This window comes from Stylophora pistillata, chromosome 5 (genome assembly GCF_964205215.1).
Source record: "Stylophora pistillata chromosome 5, jaStyPist1.2, whole genome shotgun sequence".
Classification (NCBI taxonomy): Eukaryota; Metazoa; Cnidaria; class Anthozoa; order Scleractinia; family Pocilloporidae; genus Stylophora; species Stylophora pistillata.
The window spans coordinates 36,086,794-36,109,236 of NC_142523.1; the positions used below are offsets into that span (position 1 = coordinate 36,086,794).

The following is a 22,443-nucleotide window of genomic DNA, read 5'->3' on the forward strand; positions in this document are numbered from 1 at the left end:
TAGTCCATTTCATCAACACTTTTACTCCAAAGATCTTGATATCGATTCTTCTTACTTCTTTCTATATATTTACTGCAGTTTACACCCGGAAAGTTTTAGAGAAAATGCAGTCTTTGTCCCTCGAGCATCACCCTTCTGGTTAGCATTGAAATATTATAGTAAAAAGGGTTTCGGAAAGAAAAAAACTACCAACAGAAAATGTAACATTTTGTTCAGCAGCGGTCAAATCCCTCCCACACTACACCCCTTCCTTGTCTTCATAATCTTTTCTTGCACATTTATTTCGAACAGAACATTACATTACAAGGGTAGGACCCACGAGTTACCTCTTATTCGCTGGGGTAAGGGGAACTGGCTGGATTTAAAAAAAGGCCAGCTTCAAATGTCATCAAATCTATAAAAGCAAAACATATCCATATTTTGCCAGTCACCTTGGTAAAGACACTGAGGGCACTCTTTCAAACAGCGAAGTAGTCTCTCCTACCGTCAGCTCTGATCCTTAACTCCACATGCAGGTTCGATTTCCGCCAGTTACTGGGATCTGAATAAGAGCGTGGGCTCATTTCCCGAACAGCGGCTGGTACTCACTAATTATTTTTCCGTCGAGTTGTTCGCTGAGACTAATCGAAATTTTTCAACCTTCAGATAGCTCGGAGTTCTTGGTATCTAATGTCTACCTACAGCGTCACGCTGGTTCAAGCATTAGGGTCATAACAATAAAGGAAACCTTTCATTACCAGTCCCCTTGGGGACAGTCATGATTACTGTAACAGTTGTGGAGAGATGGCTAATTATGTCATTTATGAGGATAGCAAGCAGGCGGCAAAGTACAACTTGCTTTTAATTTATTTTAAAGATGTTACTAAAATCTGATACTTACAAGTCAGAAGGATAGTAAAAGAAGACCAGATATTCTTCTGGAGAGGAAGAACTCATATATCAAAATGAATAGAATAAATCGGAAGGAAATGGCAAATTGTCAACAGATGATGAAAAACTGTACATTAATATGCCAAAAATTGAGCAAGGGTAAGGTTTTTAAAAGAAGTAATAATATACCTAAACAATATGTTTAATTAGATGTATTTGATCTAAACAGGTCACTCTACTAAATGTGAATCACACTTCTTCCAAATATCTGTTCATTCATTCAAGCCCAGGCAGAAGCCACGACTTATGCATAGATAATAGCACACACCAGTACACATACACAATGTACACAAAGAACAATTCATCATTTGTAAGCATTACAGTGTCAAATTTTAAATGGACTTCACATGGGGCTCTTTAATTTTTCCAAGTTCTTTATGAGCAAACGGTAATATCTTAGTCTTGAAATCAGTTATCTTCAACTTCTCAACCGCGCCACTAACAGTGGATGAATACAGAAAATCTCGGTACGAGTTTTAAAAATCAACTGTGAAACGGGTGCGAGAACTGGAAAAAGTATCAAGTAAAGTTAGTTATCCTCATACAACCCATATTCTTATTTTAATTCACGAGAGAATGCATAGGCAAGAGAAGAATAACAGCGAGGCTAAGATTCGCTGACTAGTAAGGTTTCATACCATGCTACGAAGCTCAAATTTCCCACCAATTGACGCTCCCCTCCCCCCTCCCACTTTCCTTCCCCTCCCCTACCCTCCCTGGTACAGACAACACTGACCGTGACCGTGAGGGACCTGACTCATATTTGGCACTCTCTAACACCCACTTACAAAGTCATATTTTGGAAAGAGATTGTTTAAGGTTTTCAATGTGCTTTTATTCCTCTCTCTGTTGTTACAGACTTTGCTCTACAATTCTCAAACTACTTTATCTGCAATTTTGAATCATGTCAGTTTTGCGCCATGTTTACTCGGGCTTCACACACTGTTTGATGGGAATCTTGATCCCAAAAGGCAATCGGATCGTGGTTGTTACTTTGCAGGCCAAACCATTACCGCAACCGCAGTTATGCTTGCTCTATGGTAATAAAAAAGAGAGAGAAAAAAGTACGAAGCGCACTCATGGAAAGAAATTATACAGAAAGATTAAGGGACCAATGTTAACTGTTTCATCAAATAAGTGAACCGGTGGGATCTTGGAGGAATTTGGTTGTGTCCAAATAACATTCACTTGATCCTCCATAACACCTTGTAATATCTTTATGCCCCACCCCTCTTACCACTGACAATTAATTGACAGCCCCTTCCTCTGTTTTTCATAAAAATCACGTGATCTCCTTCAAAATTCAAAATTACCTCAAAGGAGATAAATAATGAAACGTTTCTGAGACTTCTGTTGCTAATATACTGTACTAATACTTTTCCAATATTTTGACCGAAATCTTCACGACGTAGTTACAACTAGTGTAAAAAATATGGCATTAGCTGATAATACACTGATATTGTCACTAAAACCAAGTAAAGAAGATTCTATATGAGATACAATGAAATATATGAAGTTCATCTATTTTGAACTTCATATATTTCATTGTATCTCATTTATCACTTTCACGGGTTTATTACAAATCAACTTAACGGCCTGCTCCCAGTTGGCCTGTTAGCTCAATTGGTAGAGCGCTGCACTAGTATCGCAGAGGTCAGTGGTTCGAATCCCGTACAGGCCTGATTTTTTTCAGGTCTGATTTTCGCTATTGCTTAAATAGCGCTATCTACTGCGAGGATCGTGCATCATATGTAAGTTTCTTTATCGTGAAACAAAATATCTTACTTCACTTTTCGAGTATTCATTACCGAAAAAGTCACAAACACATTTATAAAGAGAACTTTGTTACTGACCACAAAAAAACAAGTGAAGAACTCTCCGAGTTTAGGAGCGCAACGTTTGCCAAGCGCACAGCAGTAGTTATCTTGACATTCAGCCTCGGAACTGCACCTCTATGAAAATGCAACATGGCGTAAATAAAAAAATAATATTTCTCGGACTGCGAAGATCAGCTAAATAAAAATCCTTTTTTTCATTTCTTTAATGTTGAATTTGTCTTGGGAGGACAACACTCCCAGCATCAATTCGATCAAGAGATACTTGATGACAAGGAAGATCAAAGTTCTTGTGAAAAAGCATGGGGACACAGATTCGGCGTGTGCAAAGGTAACCCTTTGAATGAGGCCCATCCTTACGGGAAATTCTTCTCTCGGTATTTGATAATTGAAAAAAAAAGGAATTTGAGACTCGAGGTATGGTAGGAAGCAGTGCCATGACCAAATAGGGGTGGGTGGGTATAGTTTAGGGCTGATCGGGAAACAATACCAGTGGTTCAGCCTTCCATGTGGATGTGGGGTATATTGTTAGAAAGTTCATCATACTTTTCAGTAAAATTGGGGAATATTACCCTTTCGCTCCCTCACTCAACCTCCTCCTCCCCCTTCCCCCTCCCCCTCATAGCATTTTGGTCCTCTAAGCGCGGAGAGGAAGTTGAAATTCTTACGTTAAAAAGAAATCGTTTTTTCCTCATGGGTTCGTTAGCAGACTGGTTATCCAGATCCACCTCTTCCACCTCAATGTCCATTCCTTCCGGCATGCACTGTTTAACAGGAATAACCTGTCCATTGTAGATCATATTCTTGGTCAACGAACAGGACAAACCGGCTTGGCAGCCACAGTCTCCTCCGCCCTGAAATGAATAACCACATTTTGACGTCATCTGTGATCATTTGCAGAACAGACAGACAACGACATGGAATGTATTTGTTTTACATGATAAAAAACCAAAATGCTGTAAACGGAGATGCAATCTATGCTTTTGTCCTCCAATAAATCATAAGTAAGAATTAATCAAAACGCTTATCATAAAATGAATTTTAATCTCTCTTCCTTTTTCCCTTTCTCGTACATAAACATAATTGTGATCTAGCAGTCCACCGGGGCGCCTTTTCTTTTAAACCTTCTCCTCTTGACGCTAAGACAGAGTATTTCTTTTTCTTTTTTATTATGTTTGTAAGTGCCCCTATAGCACGAGTTTCTGTTCCTTGTTTGATTTCAGGTTTATTATAATCTTTTAAGACGCACTAGGTGGCTTGTCACGCGTTCTTAAGTGTAATTAAATATATTTGATAAGAGGCCCTTTGATCAGTTTTTGGTAAGCACTCATGCTCGGAAGGAAAGAAATCAGCAAAGGAAAGAAAGGAAAGGTTCGATTGATTTCAACCCTCGCCAAACCCGGAAATTATGTAAGTTTGATGCACCTGAAACATTTCTTAATCTGTCTGCATGTCCATAATTTCTTAAATCAATTTTTAGTTGCACGGTGTAATACAATAACAAAGAAGGAGACTTCTCCAAAGAAGTTTGGTGCGGTGCATTGTATTTACCAGTGGATTTTGCGCGGTCCAGCTAGCGGTGGACAAGCGCCGGTATATATAATAGAGAATGTTATTCTTCTCTCACTGATACTTTTAGCCACCCAAACAGTCTGAGAACCCCAAGCATCATTCAGTCACCTACCGGAGCAATGTTGCAAGCGGCCAGTTTGGGAAGATTACTGCATCCCTAGAGAAAGGTAGAAAAGATATCTTGACTTTAAAAATTGTTCCACGAGAGACTGCCTTGTGCCAACTTCTAAGGCTGTATTATCATGGTGACTGTAGACTCTAAACACTAAAAAACCAACCTCGATTATTATTTTCAATTCTTTTTCTTGTATCAGATAAGCTCTTTTTTAATTATCACTTCTATTTCTGACGCATACATCCATTTAATGCAAGAGGAGAGAATTGGTATCGTTGAAACATCGGAAAAAACATCAAACAATTCATTTCTAGTAACACACACAAAAAAATTAAACTCCAATAACGCCTTAATAGATTGTTTCAAAACTTTCCGCTCGCTGAAGGAAAGAAAGTGCCTGTCGCTTAATGGAAAAACTTTGTGAAAAGCACATAAATCATCTTTATGAGGAAAAAGGCTTGAAATTATTTCTTAAGTTGCTGTGAAACTCACCAAAGCAGCCGTAGCGCAAAGACTCAGAATGATGAGAATCTTCATGACTTCAATGAAACGACTAACAGAAACTCTCAGATCCAACTGAACTTTTGGTGAAGTTGAAGGCCGTGATCTGCTGTGTCAGCTGTTTTATAGTTTTGAGGCGCAGAGGCTGAGTAGCAGCTTTTACAACATTACTAACAATCTGAGAGTCTTTAAACAAATCTTTCAAACGAAAACTGTATTTGTGAAATCAAAATTTGCTTAGCTGTTTGTTGAAGGGAATAAAGAAAACAGAACCCATTCTAAGGTATTTTTGATGTGCTCTTTTGAGAAGAATAAACAATTTCCGCTCTGAATGTTAATTGCCACGGCAAATTTATCAAACGCAATTACATTTCAGTTATATCCTTGCCTTATATTTTTATGGTGAATATAATTGTAGAAATGATACAAAAGAAACCATTTGCTATGGAGAGAAATTCAAATCAGCATGCATGTCTCTAAGAACGCGCCTCAATAATCCCTTGTTGGGGAAAATGAGGAATTTTTCTGACCCAAACTTCTGAAGAATGGTTATTCGACGATTTGTTAATGCTTCTACTACGACAAATAACTACGTTTACAGTCTATGTCTACAAAAACAGCTTAACTAACATGGTTGCGTTAAATTGTTGGTGCTTTAAGAGAATAAGTCATACAACGTGAAGTATCTATTACAGGTTTAAGAAGTCTTAGAACAAGGGCTAACAGTGTGTGTTATTTTGTCAGACAAAGCTTCCTTTTTTGGCGATGAAAAAAGGCTGGTAAAACAAACAAAACAAACAGTATTTCTTACTCTATTTGCAGCACGATAAAGTATGTATTCGCAGGTGCATCGGATGATAAACGTTTCTTTAATTCAAATATAGCACTAGACCTGTACAGTCACTTAGATAGCTAACATGACAATCTTTTGTTGATCTTGTTTTAATTTCAAGACAACGTACGATTGGAAAATAGTTTTTCTTCAAAGGTCGTTGGAACATTTGACAGTTTGTATTTACATAGAGTTTTCCATGGCCTTCGGCATAAGATGGCTGTATACACACGGCCAACTTCGCTTCGCCGTGGTTTCTCATCCATCTGAGGAACTGGTTTCCAAGTGAGCATGATGGCATAGATCGTTCTGAAAATTTGTCACACGAAAAACAATTGAATTCATCTAATACAACTTAATTCAGAGCTCCCTCCGAATATAATACAGTATAATTTCGTTACTGATAAAAACAAACGTTGAACTCTGCGGCTTCATAGTTTTGAAAACCGCTGGATTTAATTGGTTAAGAATCATTCAGTAGTGAGGCCACGCTCCCAAGTTAAGAAAAATTTATTGGGAATTCTCCGAGATTGTCCCCAAAAACTGTTTAACGGGATTTCCCCATATTAATCAAAGAGAGATAAAGAAAAAAAATCGCTCATATATTCTATTTGTCATAGTTGTGTATCTCCGTGAAAAAACGCTTTTTTCCATAAGAATTGCTTTTGCTTTTTGGACTTCCTTTTTTTATCAGAAGTCAGCAGTAAGTATGCTTTTCTTCAATCTAGGGACTTTATAAAGCACTCAGGCTCAAAATACTTGCTACATAGATAGGAATTTTTGTTTAAAGGAGTGTTCTCCCTTCGGATTTTTACCAGCCATTTCTGGAGAAGAGCTTTGTTTGATAGCGGCAAGGAATTCCATGCGAGGCCGCGACAATCTTCTTTTGAACTCCGGCTGTACAGCCAAAGGCTATAGTGTCTAACCTTTATGTTTCACCTAAACTTTAACAGCGATGTAATATTTTCTACACTCCTGATAGTAATCAGGGAAGCTTCAGGGAAGCTCTTCAGGGAAGCTCGACCCGAAAGCCTCGCTTTCGCGTACGCAACCATAGGATACTGCTGTCCAACTAAACTGCGGGCGCGGAAGAGGAATAAGGGCTATTGGGTTGTGTTATGTCGCTTTACTTTCAAAATTTGCTGGTTTTTGAGAAATGATCTTAGGCAAATTGTTGCCCTTTCAGAACGAAGAATTGAAGGATTTTATATCAGAAATAGATCCAGAGGAGGGGCTGAGGGAGTTGTAACCCCCACCCCTCCCGCCCACCACCTTTGAGCAGCAGCATTTCTTTCTTGTTATTTAGTCTGATTTTTCCTAAAAATATAAATGAAAGGATTTTTTTACGAAATTGTTTCACTTCCACTGGACCCCTTCACAGTTCGCGCCAGAGGCACAGGCCGTCACTCGCCTGCCACACCACTGGCGTTTAAGATTACTTCAATAGTGAACAATTGAGTAGAAAAAGTAAAAATCTGGTGTACGACTACGTGATGAAAACTCTGGAATTTTTTCCTCTGTTTCATTCATATTCGACACCTAACCTAAAATGTAAGTCTCTGATAGGCTGTTCTTCTTCCTCTTTATGAATTTTTTATTTTGGAGATTGCTGTCATGGCAATATGAGATAACCTAATAAGTTGCAATTTAGAACGAATATTTTTAGCTTTGTCGTCTTTGGAGAAGAGTTAATGAACAGTTCTCAGAACTGTGGGACAATTTCCTACGTGCACAGGAATTGTTCAATTTTTCCCCTTGCTTGGCTGAATGATAACAAATGATCGACTTTCAATCTTATGCCGCAAGTCAGTGAACTGTTCGAAGTAAAGAGTCTGTTAACTGAATTCAACAAGTAATTTCCAGATTTTTCTCGAAGACTTTCTTTATTCCTTTCACTGAAATTATTCTAAGCGTTACATGGTTAGTTTTGTCTTCTCCTCGGCTGATTACTTTGTCTCGGTCAAGAGACTGGTACGAGTTACATGCACTGCCTCAGGGCGACCTTGATAGCAGTCAGACGGATGGTAACGGAGGCTGTTTCGGTACAAATGAGACCGTCACGGCAACCACACTTGTGCAAGTGCTGAAAAAAATCAATCAGATAATATTATTGGTTATAGTTACTGTAATGAAATGATAATGAAACGATAATGAAAATAATAAAAATGACAAATATGGATAATGACATGATTTCGAGTGTAGTTTGGTATGAATAAGTGCGAGTAAATTTTTCAAAGACAAAAACATTGCACGGTACCGTAAGGTAAGTGCAATTTATAGTCTGAAAAATTTACAAAGGTTCTCTTTTACATTAAATTGCACGAAGAATCATGGTATTACTTACTAATAATTTAAAAGAAAAAATCATCACATTAAGTCAAGAAAAACGAAGTTTTCACAGCACACGCGCACTCTTTGTAATATACATCGTGTTACAAATACATGGAAAAATACACTCGTTTTCAGCCAATCAGAGGCGCGTATTTTTTCGTATTTTTTTCATTTTCATTATGGTTATGACAACAGTGATGATGATATCGATAATTTTGATAATGATGCCGGCACTGCTTATAATTATCAGTCTGATGATAATAATAATGATAATAAGAACAAAACCGATAGTAATAATGATGAGGCTATTAACACTGCTCATAATGATATTAATAATAATAATGATAATAATAGTTCTAATAATGCTAATGATAATGGCGGATGCTAATAATAATAATTACGATCAAAAGGATAACAGCAAAAATAAGGATAGCGATAACAAGATTGTTAATGATCCCCCACCGATGTTACTGCCTTTATTACGACTGGACTACAAGAAATAATGTAAAACTTTCATTCTTCAACTAACCGTTAAATAACATGTAAAGTACCTCGGAAGTTTTGGTGAGCATCTCTTGTTCAATAAGCAACACTGGTCTTCTCTTCAGTCAGTTTGAGTTGTACATCTCTGTTTTGCAAAATAATGGTAACATGTTAGAAAATATACGACATTTTTAAAAACATGCAAAGCACAAAGTTGTCTAAATTTGAACTGAAGATGACAGAAGAACTGTCGAAATATGTTTTTAAAAAATATCATATATTTTCCCAAACCTGTGACATAAATTCGTGACATATCTCCAGACCTTTTGGCAATAGTAACATTCGTGTAACACTAAGCTTTAGACATGAAAGAAATATGTTGATAATACTTGGTGCATATAGTGGGTTTAACATCCCTTGATCTTATCAATCAATTAAACGCAACTGAAACTGTAGTAATTCACGACTTATGTTCCTGCCTTTCACGTGTTTGACGCTCGTTCAGTGTATTTCTTGACCTTCCCTTGTTTTTTTTCTTTTAGACCGGTTTACAATCCTTAGACAGAACAGTCTCGCTTGTGATATATGATTCTATGGTTACCCAATTATTACAATTATATCCCCCCTACCTCAAATAATCCATTAAACAAAAAACGTTTCTTCTTCATGGAAGCCATAGCACCTTCCCCGTCAAGATCCACTGTTTCCACTTCTATCTCCATCCCTTCTGGCATGCACTGTTTGACGTCGGTCATTTGTCCTTGGTAGATCAACTTTTTAGTCAGAACACAGGACAGACCAGTTTGGCAGCTGCAGTCTCCCTTCTGTTATAAGATTCACGTGACGTGGGTGTAACTAATACATTATAAACTGAGACACACAGGGAGACAACTGCACTAACAGCCTCGAGGACCAAAATTCCGAGGACAACACAACAGTCTTAGAGACCTTGAGGTAGAAGCTTTGGTGGCGGAATAAGAGCGACGGGACGGGCTCTAATGCCCCCCTCCCCTCCCTTACTACAATCTGGGAGGTAGGGCCACCTCACGTAATATTTTAGCTTTTAATCGAGGTTCTTAAAAGTAAAGGCGAGAGTTTTCTGGACCAATCACCAAGTGGAGTCTAAGCAGAACCAAGGAATCTCGGATTCCTTTCGACGCTCAACTGAAAATTTCTCTAAGCCATTGACGTGACTAATTGAAGTGACTACTAACATTATTACCAAAAAATATTTATGAACACCATAAAGGATGAGAAATGTGTTTTGAGCTCACCTCTCTGTTACAGGCTGCAAGTTCAGGAAGATTTGAGCATCCCTGAAAGAAACACAAGCATCTTAATTGGCTCTTCAAAGAACGTTCACAAAACGCGTGATTTGGTTAAGGATATGAATTAGTGATTCTCTTCATTCTACTGAGAGGGAAAAGATGGAGTATTAAAAGAAATGACACGCTTCCACTTTTGGAAACTTACCAAAGTACAAGCAGCACAGAGGCTCAGAAAAATGAAGATCTTCATGGCTTGAGTTTGAGTGAATGGAATTTGAATCGCTCACAACGATATAGAGGCTATGATCTTGATGAAACAAATTGTGACTAGAGGCCCTCGCGCCCTGCTCTTAAAGTTTCCGAGAAAAATTTTGAAGTGGTATGTTTTGAAATTTATCTCAAGGAGTGAAAAATGAGGCTAAGTATTTCAAACAGCGCGTTTAAACGAAAATGAAACGAAGCTTGTTCAACTGCGTGTTGAGTAAAGCAGTTTGGGAGACAACACTCAGTGCGTTAGTGTTGGATAATTTTGTATTTTAGCAGAAAGGAGCTGAGTCCTCCTGGCTTTTAGCCGCCAAAACGCTGAGTCGAAAGGTTTTGCTCAGGGTTGAGCCACGTACAGCGAAACCATTGGTCGACTTTCGATTAAGGGGTCAGCGGATGAACAGGTGGGGTGGGGGACTTTCTTATTCTTAAACACAAATATTTACCTCGATTTAGTCCGTTTCTCTAAACCTCTTGAGTACTGTTTTGGGTGGCTTACCGAAGTTTTTTACGATCGAAAATCTTAAAAAGAAAAATAGATTAATCATTAATTTTTTACTAACTTTATAACTATATATTTTACGCTAAGAATGAAAGAAAAAGCAGATAAAGACATGAAGATAACTTGCCATTAGAAAAAAAAGAAACGTCCTCAATATGCATTGATACTTTGAAAAAGTGTACTGCACACTTAACTACTACCACGGATTTCAGCAAATGGCTTAAACAACCTAACGCGATACAAAGGTTATCGTGCAAAGGACTTGTCGTCCTAATATACAGGCGGATGTGTCTGTGCTGTAGAGATGAATACTTCCTTACAATTTAATTTTTTTTTTAGTCTTACGACACATGAAATAATGCTATTATACGTGGACATGATTGAAATCCCTTGCTTGGCATCAAGGGTTCCACTCGCATGCGTTTCGATCATGACCCTTGCGGTGTATGCGTACAAACAGTTGAAAAAACACATTATCACATTGAAAATGTTCGTTTACGTAAGATGTTTAAAAGTACTCCTGCTTCTTTTTTAATAATATCTGTGAAAATACTGTACTACAAAATTGTGTTAAAAATAGTGAAGTATAAGGAACAAAGTTTCAGTTAAAACGTCCCGTTAGAGTGTGAACTACATTGCAGTTGTATACTTTAGGCTCTTTTAGTTAAACGAAAGAAACATGATGACTGCCATACTAATTTTGAGCTTAAGCATTTCACTTGCTTTGGTGAGCTTTGAGGGATTTAAGACACATGTTGCTACTGAGCATCATCTTTTATTTCAATTTTAGACACGCACCGCTAAAACTGAGTTTAACTCTATCAAACTGGAACAGATTATTTGCTGGCAAAACGGCGTGTTTTCTTCTTAATCAAATTTTTAAATAATTCATTATCAAATACTTCACAGAACTTCTTTTATTTTATACCACGCGCTCATTCAAGGAAACTGGAAACAAAGACAAAACATACATCTTTTTTAAACTTGTGAGCAAACTTGGAAACCAGATATGGGTCTTGTTCTGTTCGGTTTGTTGTTGTCGTTGTTTGTACTCATCGAGTAAAATGTCCGACTCCAATTACTCCACACATTTCTTGTACATGTTGTTCTTTTCTTTTTCTTCAAGGATGTTCAGAACTTCCTGAACTTTCAGTTTGTAACAAGCCGGCGAGTAAACACCTTAATTAGATTATTTTATTGTTCAATGCCATAAAATGCTGTCTTTAAGAAGTCTGGTAACTCAAATTTTCTATAACAACTCTACCACATATATGCTTCGAATACTTTTCATGAAGAGACTTGTGTTTTGTAGCGTCCTGCCAGATGACACCGCAATGCTGTCTTAATGTTTTAGAGGCCAAGGTTATACTAGTTTTGTGTCATTATTAGCGACTGGCAAAGAAAAAGAAAATCGATGCCTTTCTAAGTTATTAAAAAAACGAAGAAGAAGAACGAAGAACAAACTTCCTAAGAATTTATTCAGCTGTGAGGTTACCTCTTCATTAAGCTCGCTCTTCATACGACAAAGTGGGTGGCAAGTTCACCGGATGAGAATTTTTATTCTGCTCTCTTCACTCCTTTTCTGTTGCCAGGAAGGAGATTGCACTTGCCAGAATGGTCTTTCCTGCGTTCTCACCAAGAATGTGATAGAACGCGGAATCGAGAATCCCGTTAAACAATGCATGCCGGGAGATATGGATATCAAAGTGGAGACGATCGACCTTGATAACCAGGCAGCAGATGCACCCATGAGGGTCAGGCGCTGGTTGTACTTCAACGTATCTTTGAAAGTTTGTTGGAATTATTGAAAATTTTTGAGGACCGATAACTTTTCTGTTGACGGTCATACTATTGAGAGAATGGGGAAATACGGCTTTTAGGAGTTGAAATCGATGAAAAATTGAGTTTTACTAGTCATATCAGTGATCTATGCTCTAAGGCCAGTCAAAAAGTAGGGGTCCTAGTGCGGGTACGCAGTTTGATACCCTGTAATGCTAGACTATCACTTTACAGGTCTTCAATTCTGCCCCATCTAACCTACTGTCATCTAGTATGGCACTTTTGTAATGCATTGGAACGGAGAAAGCTTGAGCGGATTCAGGAGCGAGCACTTGGGGCGGTGTACAAAACTAGATGCCTCCATCCATTGAGCTAATCGCCTCTCGTTTAGCTCAATGGATAGAGCGCTGGACTGTAGTGCGGGAGGTCGAGGGTTCGAGCCCCGGCCGGACCAACACTCAAGGTCTTAAAATAATTGAGAAGAATTTGCTACCTTTCTATAACATCAAGAAATGGTTAGATATTATAGTCTTCTCGGATAGGGACGAATAGATGGAGGTCCCGTCTCCTCCAGGGTTGGGGCAGGACACGTTAATTTCCCACACACGAGATTACAGTGTGATGGATGTCCTCCCCTGGGGTGGGTTGGGTGGGTTAGGACAGCAGGCCCATTTCAGCTATTACAGCTGCCAATTAATCAACCTGCTTAAACAAATAAATGAACAGATCAGCGTCCTATCAAGAACTGCTAAGTCGCGCCAAACTACCGACCTTGTACAATCGGCGCCTACAACACATTGCCACTTTGATGTTTAAGGTTTAGCGCAGTCTCGTACCCGAGAAAATTTCTGACTTGTTTAATGTAAAGAACACTCAGTATAATTTACGGAACAGTGACTTCGAACTGCAAAGATTCGAAACTGTAAGATTTGGTAGGAATTCTATTAAATATATGGGACTTCTCATTTGGTCGAAGTTACCAAGAAACCTAAGAGCGATAGAAACTCTAAATTCGTTCAAGAAGAACATAAGAAAAGTCGACCTTTCAACTCTCATCGAAATATAAAACTTAACTAAATAGCTTTATAATCTTTTTAATTATCTACTGTAAATAACTATTATCTTCATATGTAAATGTATTTGACTTTTAAATTTTTTAGTGTCCTCCATTAGCTTATAGCTAAAACATACAATTAAATAAAGTTTTTCATTTATTCATCCATTCGTGAGGTAGTTGAGAAAACGTAGAGAAACTCAAACCTAGGCTTCTTTATATTTCAAAGAAAATTATTTTTTCGTCGTGAATTAGAGATGCCTCACCGTAGAAGATTGCAGTTACGATAGATGTTGTGCTTTTAACAAGCGATGTATTCCTAAACTCAAGAAATACCTCACCCGCATTTTGACGGTGAGTGAAAACATTAATAGCATTTCTTTTTGGTAAGATATTGATAAAGTTTCTCTCATCTTTCCAAAATTGACTTTAAGCTTCCTTAAGCTTTTGGCGTAATAACATTTTCCTTTTCATTTATTCTTTAGGACGTACACAAGTGCGGCTGCGCAGACTAGAACTAGAATGTAAGGAGACAGCCTACATCACGCTTCCTATCACAGGAGCGAGGCTTTCTCTGAGGCAGTGTATGGAGGCTTAAAGAATGGCGCCTAGCTTTAGTTATTTAAGCGAAAACAAAGATTGAAAAACTCCAGATGCAGTTTCCAAAAAAAAATGTGCTAAACCTTAAAAAAAGAACGTGAGTGTTTTCTTTCAAATGTTGGCGTGAACTGCGGTTTAAATTAAAGAGCAAGTGGTGTAATTTGCGTTTCTGGCAGAAACGCAAAATCGACTTTATCCTTTTGTCGTCTTTGGTTATTTAATATCAAACCCAAAACAGGCAAGGCTAATTTTATTCATTGAAATGGCAACCTCAATTCTCTTTTAATCTTGGGTTTCAGTAGAGAAATTTAATGGATTCCTTGTTTTCTCCATATCACATATCAAAATAATTTTTTTAAAGGGAAGAATACGCAGTTTGATAACTGCTACGCACTAATGTGACTGAGCTGCTTTGCTACACAAGCCCATCCCATGATTATGCACATTTTTAGATATGGGGAGGTGTGATTTTAACTTATTTAAATATCAAAATTACTTGCTGCAAAATCCTTAAACACTACATAGGACCGTTTCGTTTTCGAGGGATAGCCTTACATATCATTAATACTAGTTAGATACGATGAATATATGAAGTTCACATATTTGAACTACGGTTATAGATATGTATGATGCACGATCCTCGCAGTAGAGAGCGCTATTAATGCAATAGCGAAAATCAGACCTGAAAAAAATCAGGCCTGTACGAGATTCGAACCACTCACCTCTGCGATACCAGTGCAGCGCTCCACCAATTGAGCTAACAAGCCAACTGGGAGTAATAGCGCTCTCTACTGCGAGGATCGTGCATCATACGTATTAATACTAGTGTTACCTAAACATCTACATTTGAAATTTTTTTATAAATAAATAATATTGTCAAAGGAAATTATTCCACAATATCTGTGACAACTTACCAAAGATTTGACGAAAACCTTACCTTATGGGTTATGTCAACAAGACGGTATTGTTTCTCAGTATATCTTCAACAAATTTGATTATAAACAGTAACAACAAGAAAAAAAGTTATTTCTATTTCGCAAGGTATATTTAAAGTCAGTTTCTTTTAAGGTAAAACCTGAGTTTTCCAAGCTGATTAAAGTGCACTCTTCTCTTTTTTTTTGTCAGCGCAGCTAACACAGCTTACAGAGTCAAGCGTTTCCTGTGAATTCTTACGATAACTAGGGTGCAGCCAAGGAAGGGGTTGTCTTACTTTGCTGAGAACGAAATGAAGGAGATTTCTAGAAACGGGTGTCAAGGACAAATTGAAGTTTACCTCTCGAACGAACCAAAAAGCCCATCAACAGATCCTTAGGTAAAGGAATCCACATGCAGTTCAGTTCGAAAAGCAGTTTTATTAGTAACTATTTCTTAATTTTTTTAATAAGCCAGAGGTGTCAATCTGACGTTGACTGCGCCCCAAATTTCTGCTGTCCGATTCTGGCCCAGCGGTGTATCCCGAAAATCCCTAGATAGAAGGCCAAGGGTTTAATTGATAAGCAATATTTTTTAATTTTCTCTTATCGTTTATCATCCTTTGGTATTTCCAAATTCTTTTCCTCAGGATTTGCATTGATGTGGCTGTATGGATGGATTGGTGTGTCAGAAGAACACAGCTAACACAATTTTCCCACCCTTTAAGTTTCCTCTTGTGCAGTGTGTCAAGATGTAAACACGGATATTTACCTAACACAGGAAACATCGACATAAAGGGCTGTAGTAGCTTGGGCAAGTAAAAGAAAAATAAAACGGTGCTTTGCCATGTTTCTCTCTATTTCACGTCTCTCACACCAATACTGACTTGCCCTCAGTCTTTCCTGAAGGAAGCCTGGGCAACCTGCCCTCCCGTCGTACTCTTCGTTACGTACAACTGTTATTTGTCCCCAGCTCTCTCGCACTTTTTGAGGTAACCATTTTTTTTATACCATCGCAAGACTTTTTGTCCCATTTTCACCTTTCCTTGAAATGTTTATTCCTTCTTGCACCCAAAGTTTAAACTTCTTTACGTCTTTTTCTTCTGCGCCAATATTTGATTTTCAGTCACCATGCGCGCCATCCTTTCATTACGCATTAAATCTTTCCCTTACTGAGGTGGGTATCTGAATTCACCGTTCTGAGGAATTTCCGAACCGAAGAAAAGTTATTTCACTAGATACATTCTTTGGGGTTTTGTCCATTGTTTTATTCGTATCTTCACTACATCTCAATGTATATTCGGTAGAGCTTCAATGACCCGTTTTTTCCTTTTGTAATCTAATATATTCTTCTAATTCCATTTGTACGGAACGTACTTTAACTGTTACCTAAGTTTCAAGACTTCTTTTCAGAAGGCGAGTTTGTGTGAGTTTCTGTGTATGTATAGAGGTGTGTTACTCATAACACTAGCATGACGCTAAAACTAGCGCAGGTAGTATTCTCTTTCTTTCTCATAGTTAAAGGTTAAACTTAAAATGTAAATGACAATTTAGGGCTTGTACTGCACAAAGTAACATGAATATTATCAAACTCGCATTCTATAATAATCCAAGTGCATTGAAACAGAAATATGCGAGCCAAACGCCTTTGTAATTTTATAAATTTCTGCTTAGATCTAATAAGATCTAATTTTGAAAAGATTCTAAAATTAAGTTATAACCGTTAAGGAAATAACTTAGTTAAAAATTTTTTTTTGGATCTGAATACTAGTTCAAAAAGCAGCGTAAATGGTAAGGTAAAAATAAAAGAAAAAAAGTTGTTGCTAAATATCGTCACATTAAATAAGGCGCAGGTTTTCATTCTTCATTCAGTCAGACCAAGAAGAGCCAAGAACCTGAAAAAAAAGGTAAAGCAACTTTGTTTGACAATGAAACTAAAAAATGCAAATGATATAACGTTACCTTCCGCCGTGTTTCCGCCAAATGAGAGTAAAAAGCAAGTACACCAATATTAGGGCCGATTATACTGAGAAACTAATTCGCAGCTTAGCTAAGTCGCAAACTCATCGTGTAAACGTTACACTGCCACTTTTAAGGCCGCTTCTGCAAAATAGGGGTTTTGAGAACGTCTTGAATAAGCCATGGCTTTGATAAGATGCGAAACTACTCGTATAACTGGCATCGCGGCTCATTCGCGGCTTACGCAAGACGCGACCTTACAATGCGAAAGCGCAATATTTTCCCGCGCTTGGGCATTTTTCCCGTGCCCGTGACCTCACACATGTTCTTAAGACCTAAGACATGAACCCCTCATACGAACATTTAGCGGTTTATGTAAACCGCGATCTTATAATTGCTCCAGTTTCCGTCTTACACAAGCCTTGGATTATTATCCTCGTTTCAAAGGCCCTACTGATACAAATATAAACATTTCTTTCAAAGACCATTTCAGGGAGCGTTTATTCTACAATTTTTCGGAACGTACCTGTTATAATGATTATCTTTTAACTGGTATTAGAAACGCCAGTTTATATAAATTGTACTTTTTGCGTGACTTACTGTCCGAGTCACGCACCTGATTGCGTGTGCTTCGTTGCACGTGCCCATCACGTGGGTGATTTATCACTTGAAATGTACCATGATATAGTTCCTTGTTTTGTTTGGCTATATTTAAATGTTCGAAACCCTAGCAATTCTATGTTATACTTACTTCTCAATCTTCTCATCTAGCCACTTTTTATGTAGCAATTTATTGAGCCAAGATTCTGGCAGTTTAAGAAAATTCACAACATTGTTGAAATATATGTGGCTTAAAACTTGTGTGGTACAAACATAACCAAAAGCTTCCTTTATTATGCTTTCCCTGCAACATCATTGCAATGGCTGTTGTCACGGCAACACAAGATGCAATGCACCTTGGGTCTGCATGGGTGACTTTACATGCTGCCTTAGTGTTCTTTATCACTGCATCTATGTCGCCAAAGTTATGAACTCCTAGAATTGAAGTGCGCATGACACCTCCGTTTGGAGCAAGAAAGCGACCTGAAGATTCCCAGACGTATTCGGCTGCCTGAGAGCAAAGATTAAGCAGTAAGTTTACCTAACAAGTTGAATTATTCACGCACTTTGATCGGTTGTTACTCATGATCTATTGGAAGACAAATGCATGATTACCCCTCAGAGTGATTAGCATCTAATTTCTCCTTGGAACATCAGCCCAAAATCATACATTAAAGTTATGAGAATGAAGGAAATGATCACCAATTGAAGCTCTTGCCATGTGTCTGCACAGTAATAGATAACGGCATTCATCAAAATGGGGTAAGAATATCAGTGAGAACTGGACTTTCTGATCCCAGAAATATGAAGGATGATCCAATGCCAAATTCTCCAAACTAACACTATAAGAATTGTATAGCAGACAGTAATGAGAATTACTAAACATGATCTTAGGGATAAAAGTGTTCATTATGCCACCTGGTTAGCTCAAGTGGTAGAGTGCTGGACTGCTGTGCGGGAGGGAGGTTGAGGGTTTGAGCCCCAGACCAGGGGAGTAGGGAATGTAGTTGCCAGTGTTGTGGTCTGGCCTGTTTATTGAAATTGGGGGCATCTATTAAAATTAGTCTTCACAAAAAATTGTAAACTGCTGCAAGCAGTCTGTTAAGTCCACCATGAAACATTTTAATGCGCATTTGATCATATCCCAATGTTAATTTGCACTATATAAATATTAAATTGTTATTAATTATATTTACTTGAGCAGGCCAGGGCAAATTACTGACTGCCCTCATTTCTCTGTACCTTGTGTGGATCAGTAAGAAAGTCAGGATGATGCAGAACACCATAAGTATGTAGTGCTGCCAATTCCCATTCCACCACTATCACCTAGCTCTGGAAAATCTTTTCTGCTCCAAAATTTAATTCTTTTTTTGGCAAAGTCAACAGGAACCAACTGCAAGAAATCAAACAGCCAACACTCCAAATCAGTATTCAAAATAGATCACATATTATTTTTGTCTATTACGGTGGTTTACCTCAAGTCAATCTAGAGCCCTTACTGTCTAACAGTCTTTACTTGTGCCAGGGGGCTCTTTGCAGTAGAGCTCAAAAATGAGCCATTGAAAAGTGATGGAGACTACAAAATCAAAATCATTTGATCTGAGTCATCTGTCCAGTCTCCAGTGTCCCCTCTCCACCGTGAGCATCCTTGAACTTCATATCATATTCCAAACGTATCCTATCTTGACTTGCATTGAAAAATTTCTTTACTTTCTTTACAAAGTGTGTCTTACTGTAAATCTGTAAGAATCATACAATAATATAGGCTTATTAGTGAGTAATGGAGTCTGAGGAGGTGAAGGTTCACAATAACCTCTCATACTTTGGGAGCTTGAGGAAGAAGCAATCAAAGATACTTTGAAACCAAGTCTGTCAACACTAGTTTGAAAGCAGAAAGCAAATAAGAAATTATCGCAGGCCACCAGGTTATTGTGAACACCATGTATTTTTGTTAGATTATGCCCACAACTGGGAATTGTTACGCTAATTTCTTGGATTGTTTGGGTCAGGTTTTTGTGTATGACCCGTGTAAAGTCAAGGATGATTTTTTGAGCTGATATTTTTGGTCATAAAAGGTCGATTTATACACAGGTAAATACAGTATTCAGTTAAAATGTCTTGAGTTAGCACAAGCCTTTGAGCATTTACACAGGAAAAATGGGAAGGGCTGCTTTGTAACACAAATTTCTTCCACAGTTTTTCTATAGTGTAATTGTTTACTTCTTCATCAGAGATTTATTTTAATCAACGTAAAATGAAGTAAAAGTTGCTGCCTTAAGGCTGAGAGGACTACCCAACAGTTTGATTAACAAATTCTAATCATGAGTATGATGGGAATGTTTTAGAAAACAGTATGGAGAATATGTATACTGATGTTTAACATAATTATGAGGCATGACTAATGCAAGCAAAAGGAACCTTACAAGGTTAACCTAGGGTTTCAAGATGACGTCAAGAATTACAGCTTCCCCTGCCTTTGTCATTCCTTGCAAAATCTTTGATAGTGTTCAGAAGTTGAAGGATTTTCAGAAATTTGGGTAATGAGATTGACTAGATCATTACTACAAGAAAACACAATTAAAAGTGATTTTTTAAAAAGTTAAACAGCCTGATAACCACCCTCTGAGGTAAGCTTACTGTAAGAAAAAAACAATTTAACCAACAAGCTTAGAGGTAAAAACTGCCAAATGCCCAAGATAAACACAGAATGTTATAATCTAACACATTTGTAAATAGATTAATTTTTAAATAGAACCTTTAATGATATTTTATGCCAGATATATGTAACTAGTTTTTCACATATTTAATCTTTTTATTATAATTTAGCTGAACTTTAATCCTTTCATCCTGTAACAATAGATACGTATTTTTATCTAATGAGCAATGAAGGCATTTATTATTATTGTTACTATTATTATTATTACTGTTATTATTATCAAAATATTATTAGTAATGAAGGTTAGAAAAAAGTGCTTGCATTTGACTCTGGGAATTTGGCAGGCATAAATATGATATGATGTACATTACTTCCTATGTGGCAGTTCACCCCTTAAAAATCCTATCGCATCTCCAAAACTATACATGGGGCCTTTGATACAATCATACCATAAATGGTGCCTTTGATACAATCCACCAAGTCCTTCTTGTTCAAGGAAGATTCAATATTGAAAGAAGCAGGTGGGACTAGTGCTTCATCGTGTTGTTCTGTTGAAGATTGGCCTCCCTGTGACTGACAGTCACATCAGAGGATTCTTTTTTGTTTGCAGTTTGTTTGCTGATATCACTGACTGAAGATTCTTGTGCAATTGGGTTGTTGGCAGAAATAGGCTGTTACAGAGATTGAAGTGATAAATTTTAAAAATAAATAAAAAACAAAAAAATAGGATAGTCAGTTAGCCTATTGCTTCAGTTGATGACAAACAAAACCCCTGTCACCAACTGTAAAGAAATGTGCTCCACTAGGGGAATGGGGAGAAGGGTCTGCATTGGCATTTAAAATACCAGTTGGGCTGGGTTGTTCAAAACACAATTAACCTACACTGGAGTTAGTATAAAGTTTTAATTTACTTTTAGTAGCTTTGCAAAGGAACTTTTCATTTGCATTTTTTTCTGTCAGTTTAGAGAAATTTAAAACCAAGGTTAACCTATGTTAGATCAATGTTAACCCCCTTTTGAACCCCCCTTATAAAATCGATTTTGGAATTCCTAAGATTATCCATAGACTCCTAAGTACTTATTTCTAGGAATTCCAAGGAATAAGAGGTGTGAGTTTTCACGGTAAATTCTGAATGGAAATTCCCAACTGCAACCACTCTGGTTCTAAAAATCTAGAAATACCCAGAAATTCCAAGTTCATAGCCAACAGGACTTGGATTTCTAAGCAATTCCTATGAATTCCAACTCAGAGCACCAATCACTTCCCTGAAAAGCTATAAATCTAAAAACTTGCCACAAATTCCTAGGAATTTGCAGGAATTTCTAAGAATGTTCAAGAATTACTGGGAATTTAAGGAAAACTTTGAGATAACTAAATATAAAATTAATACATGCATTAACTTCCAACTAAAAATTCAATTAGTCAAATGAAATTTATTTACATGTTTAACTCAGGTTTAGATGTAAAATAATTTTATATTCTATGGTATATTAACATCAACGTGTAATATTACAGTAAAATTTGATTTATTTTTCTTTTCTTGAAAACTTCATAAAAACTATCCTCGATTACAGCTATTTATTTAAAATAGTCCTAATCAATCATTCAATTTGGTTTGACAAAAATTGTGAATAAAATCTGTTGATTCCTTTCCATGAAATACATTAACTTGAATTATGTTTATTGCAATAAATACTATCAGTCACAAAATGATACAAATGGTATTTACCCTTTCCTGTGAGAGTCAGGCTTTGACTTAATTTTTTGTGGTTGTAATTTCTTTGGATAAAACACTTCTGTGTTAGCATTCAAATGTAAGCTGCCAAGCAGCATTTTCATGTAAACTGTTTGTTTTTGTTGATTAGAACTGCAAATCGAAATTCAAAGATTTCTACTCAATTTTGACCCAACACTCTTGGGAGTGAAGCTAGGGCTTAATAACAGTTAAATAATTGATTTTTCAATCAGGATCGTGTTGTAACTGTAACAAAAAGTTGTCATAAAGTTATCCTAAACTGCAGGCTTAGCAGCTGTGTCTTTTTTTGCTGGGGTCGCAGCTTGTCCAACGTGACTAAAATAATCCTGAAACCTTTACCTTAGGGTTAGATTTGATTCATTTTTAAGCGTAAGCTTAAGAAACTGTCGCATGCAACTGACCGATTCGATTCTCAGTTTTGATCACGTACTGAATATCGCAATTTATACTCACCACCAGCTTTCAAAATCGTAGCTTTATGAATGGCCGCTCGAC

The 22,443-nt window shown here is 37.3% G+C and overlaps 2 protein-coding genes and 2 pseudogenes across 4 annotated transcripts in view; all 4 read right to left on the reverse strand.

The window, feature by feature from the left end:
• Positions 1-1,755: 1,755 nt before the first annotated feature.
• LOC148731702 (uncharacterized) lies at positions 1,756-5,034 on the reverse strand. Its single transcript, XM_088762037.1, has 5 exons — positions 4,945-5,034; positions 4,450-4,494; positions 3,434-3,619; positions 2,784-2,882; positions 1,756-1,965 (listed from the first exon to the last, which is right to left on the reverse strand). Exons 1-5 carry the CDS (start codon positions 4,987-4,989, stop codon positions 1,855-1,857), a joined length of 486 nt encoding a protein of 161 aa, XP_088618163.1. The 5' UTR covers positions 4,990-5,034; the 3' UTR covers positions 1,756-1,854.
• Positions 5,035-7,649: 2,615 nt separating this feature from the next.
• On the reverse strand, positions 7,650-9,975 carry LOC148731703 (uncharacterized; annotated as a pseudogene). The gene is made up of 4 exons (XR_016001990.1): positions 9,874-9,975; positions 9,229-9,423; positions 8,646-8,744; positions 7,650-7,868 (listed from the first exon to the last, which is right to left on the reverse strand). The product of XR_016001990.1 is annotated as an uncharacterized LOC148731703 (transcript).
• A 6,222-nt stretch (positions 9,976-16,197) lies between these two features.
• LOC148731704 (uncharacterized) overlaps positions 16,198-22,443 on the reverse strand; it is a 75,071-nt gene continuing 68,825 nt past the window's right edge. The window contains exon 5 of the mRNA XM_088762057.1: positions 16,198-16,872. Coding sequence (XP_088618183.1) covers positions 16,846-16,872 — 27 coding nt within the window. The 3' untranslated portion in view covers positions 16,198-16,845. The remainder of the gene's footprint in view (positions 16,873-22,443) is intronic.
• LOC148731705 (uncharacterized) lies at positions 16,866-19,356 on the reverse strand (annotated as a pseudogene). Its single transcript, XR_016001506.1, has 3 exons — positions 19,270-19,356; positions 18,779-18,929; positions 16,866-18,047 (listed from the first exon to the last, which is right to left on the reverse strand). The product of XR_016001506.1 is annotated as an uncharacterized LOC148731705 (transcript).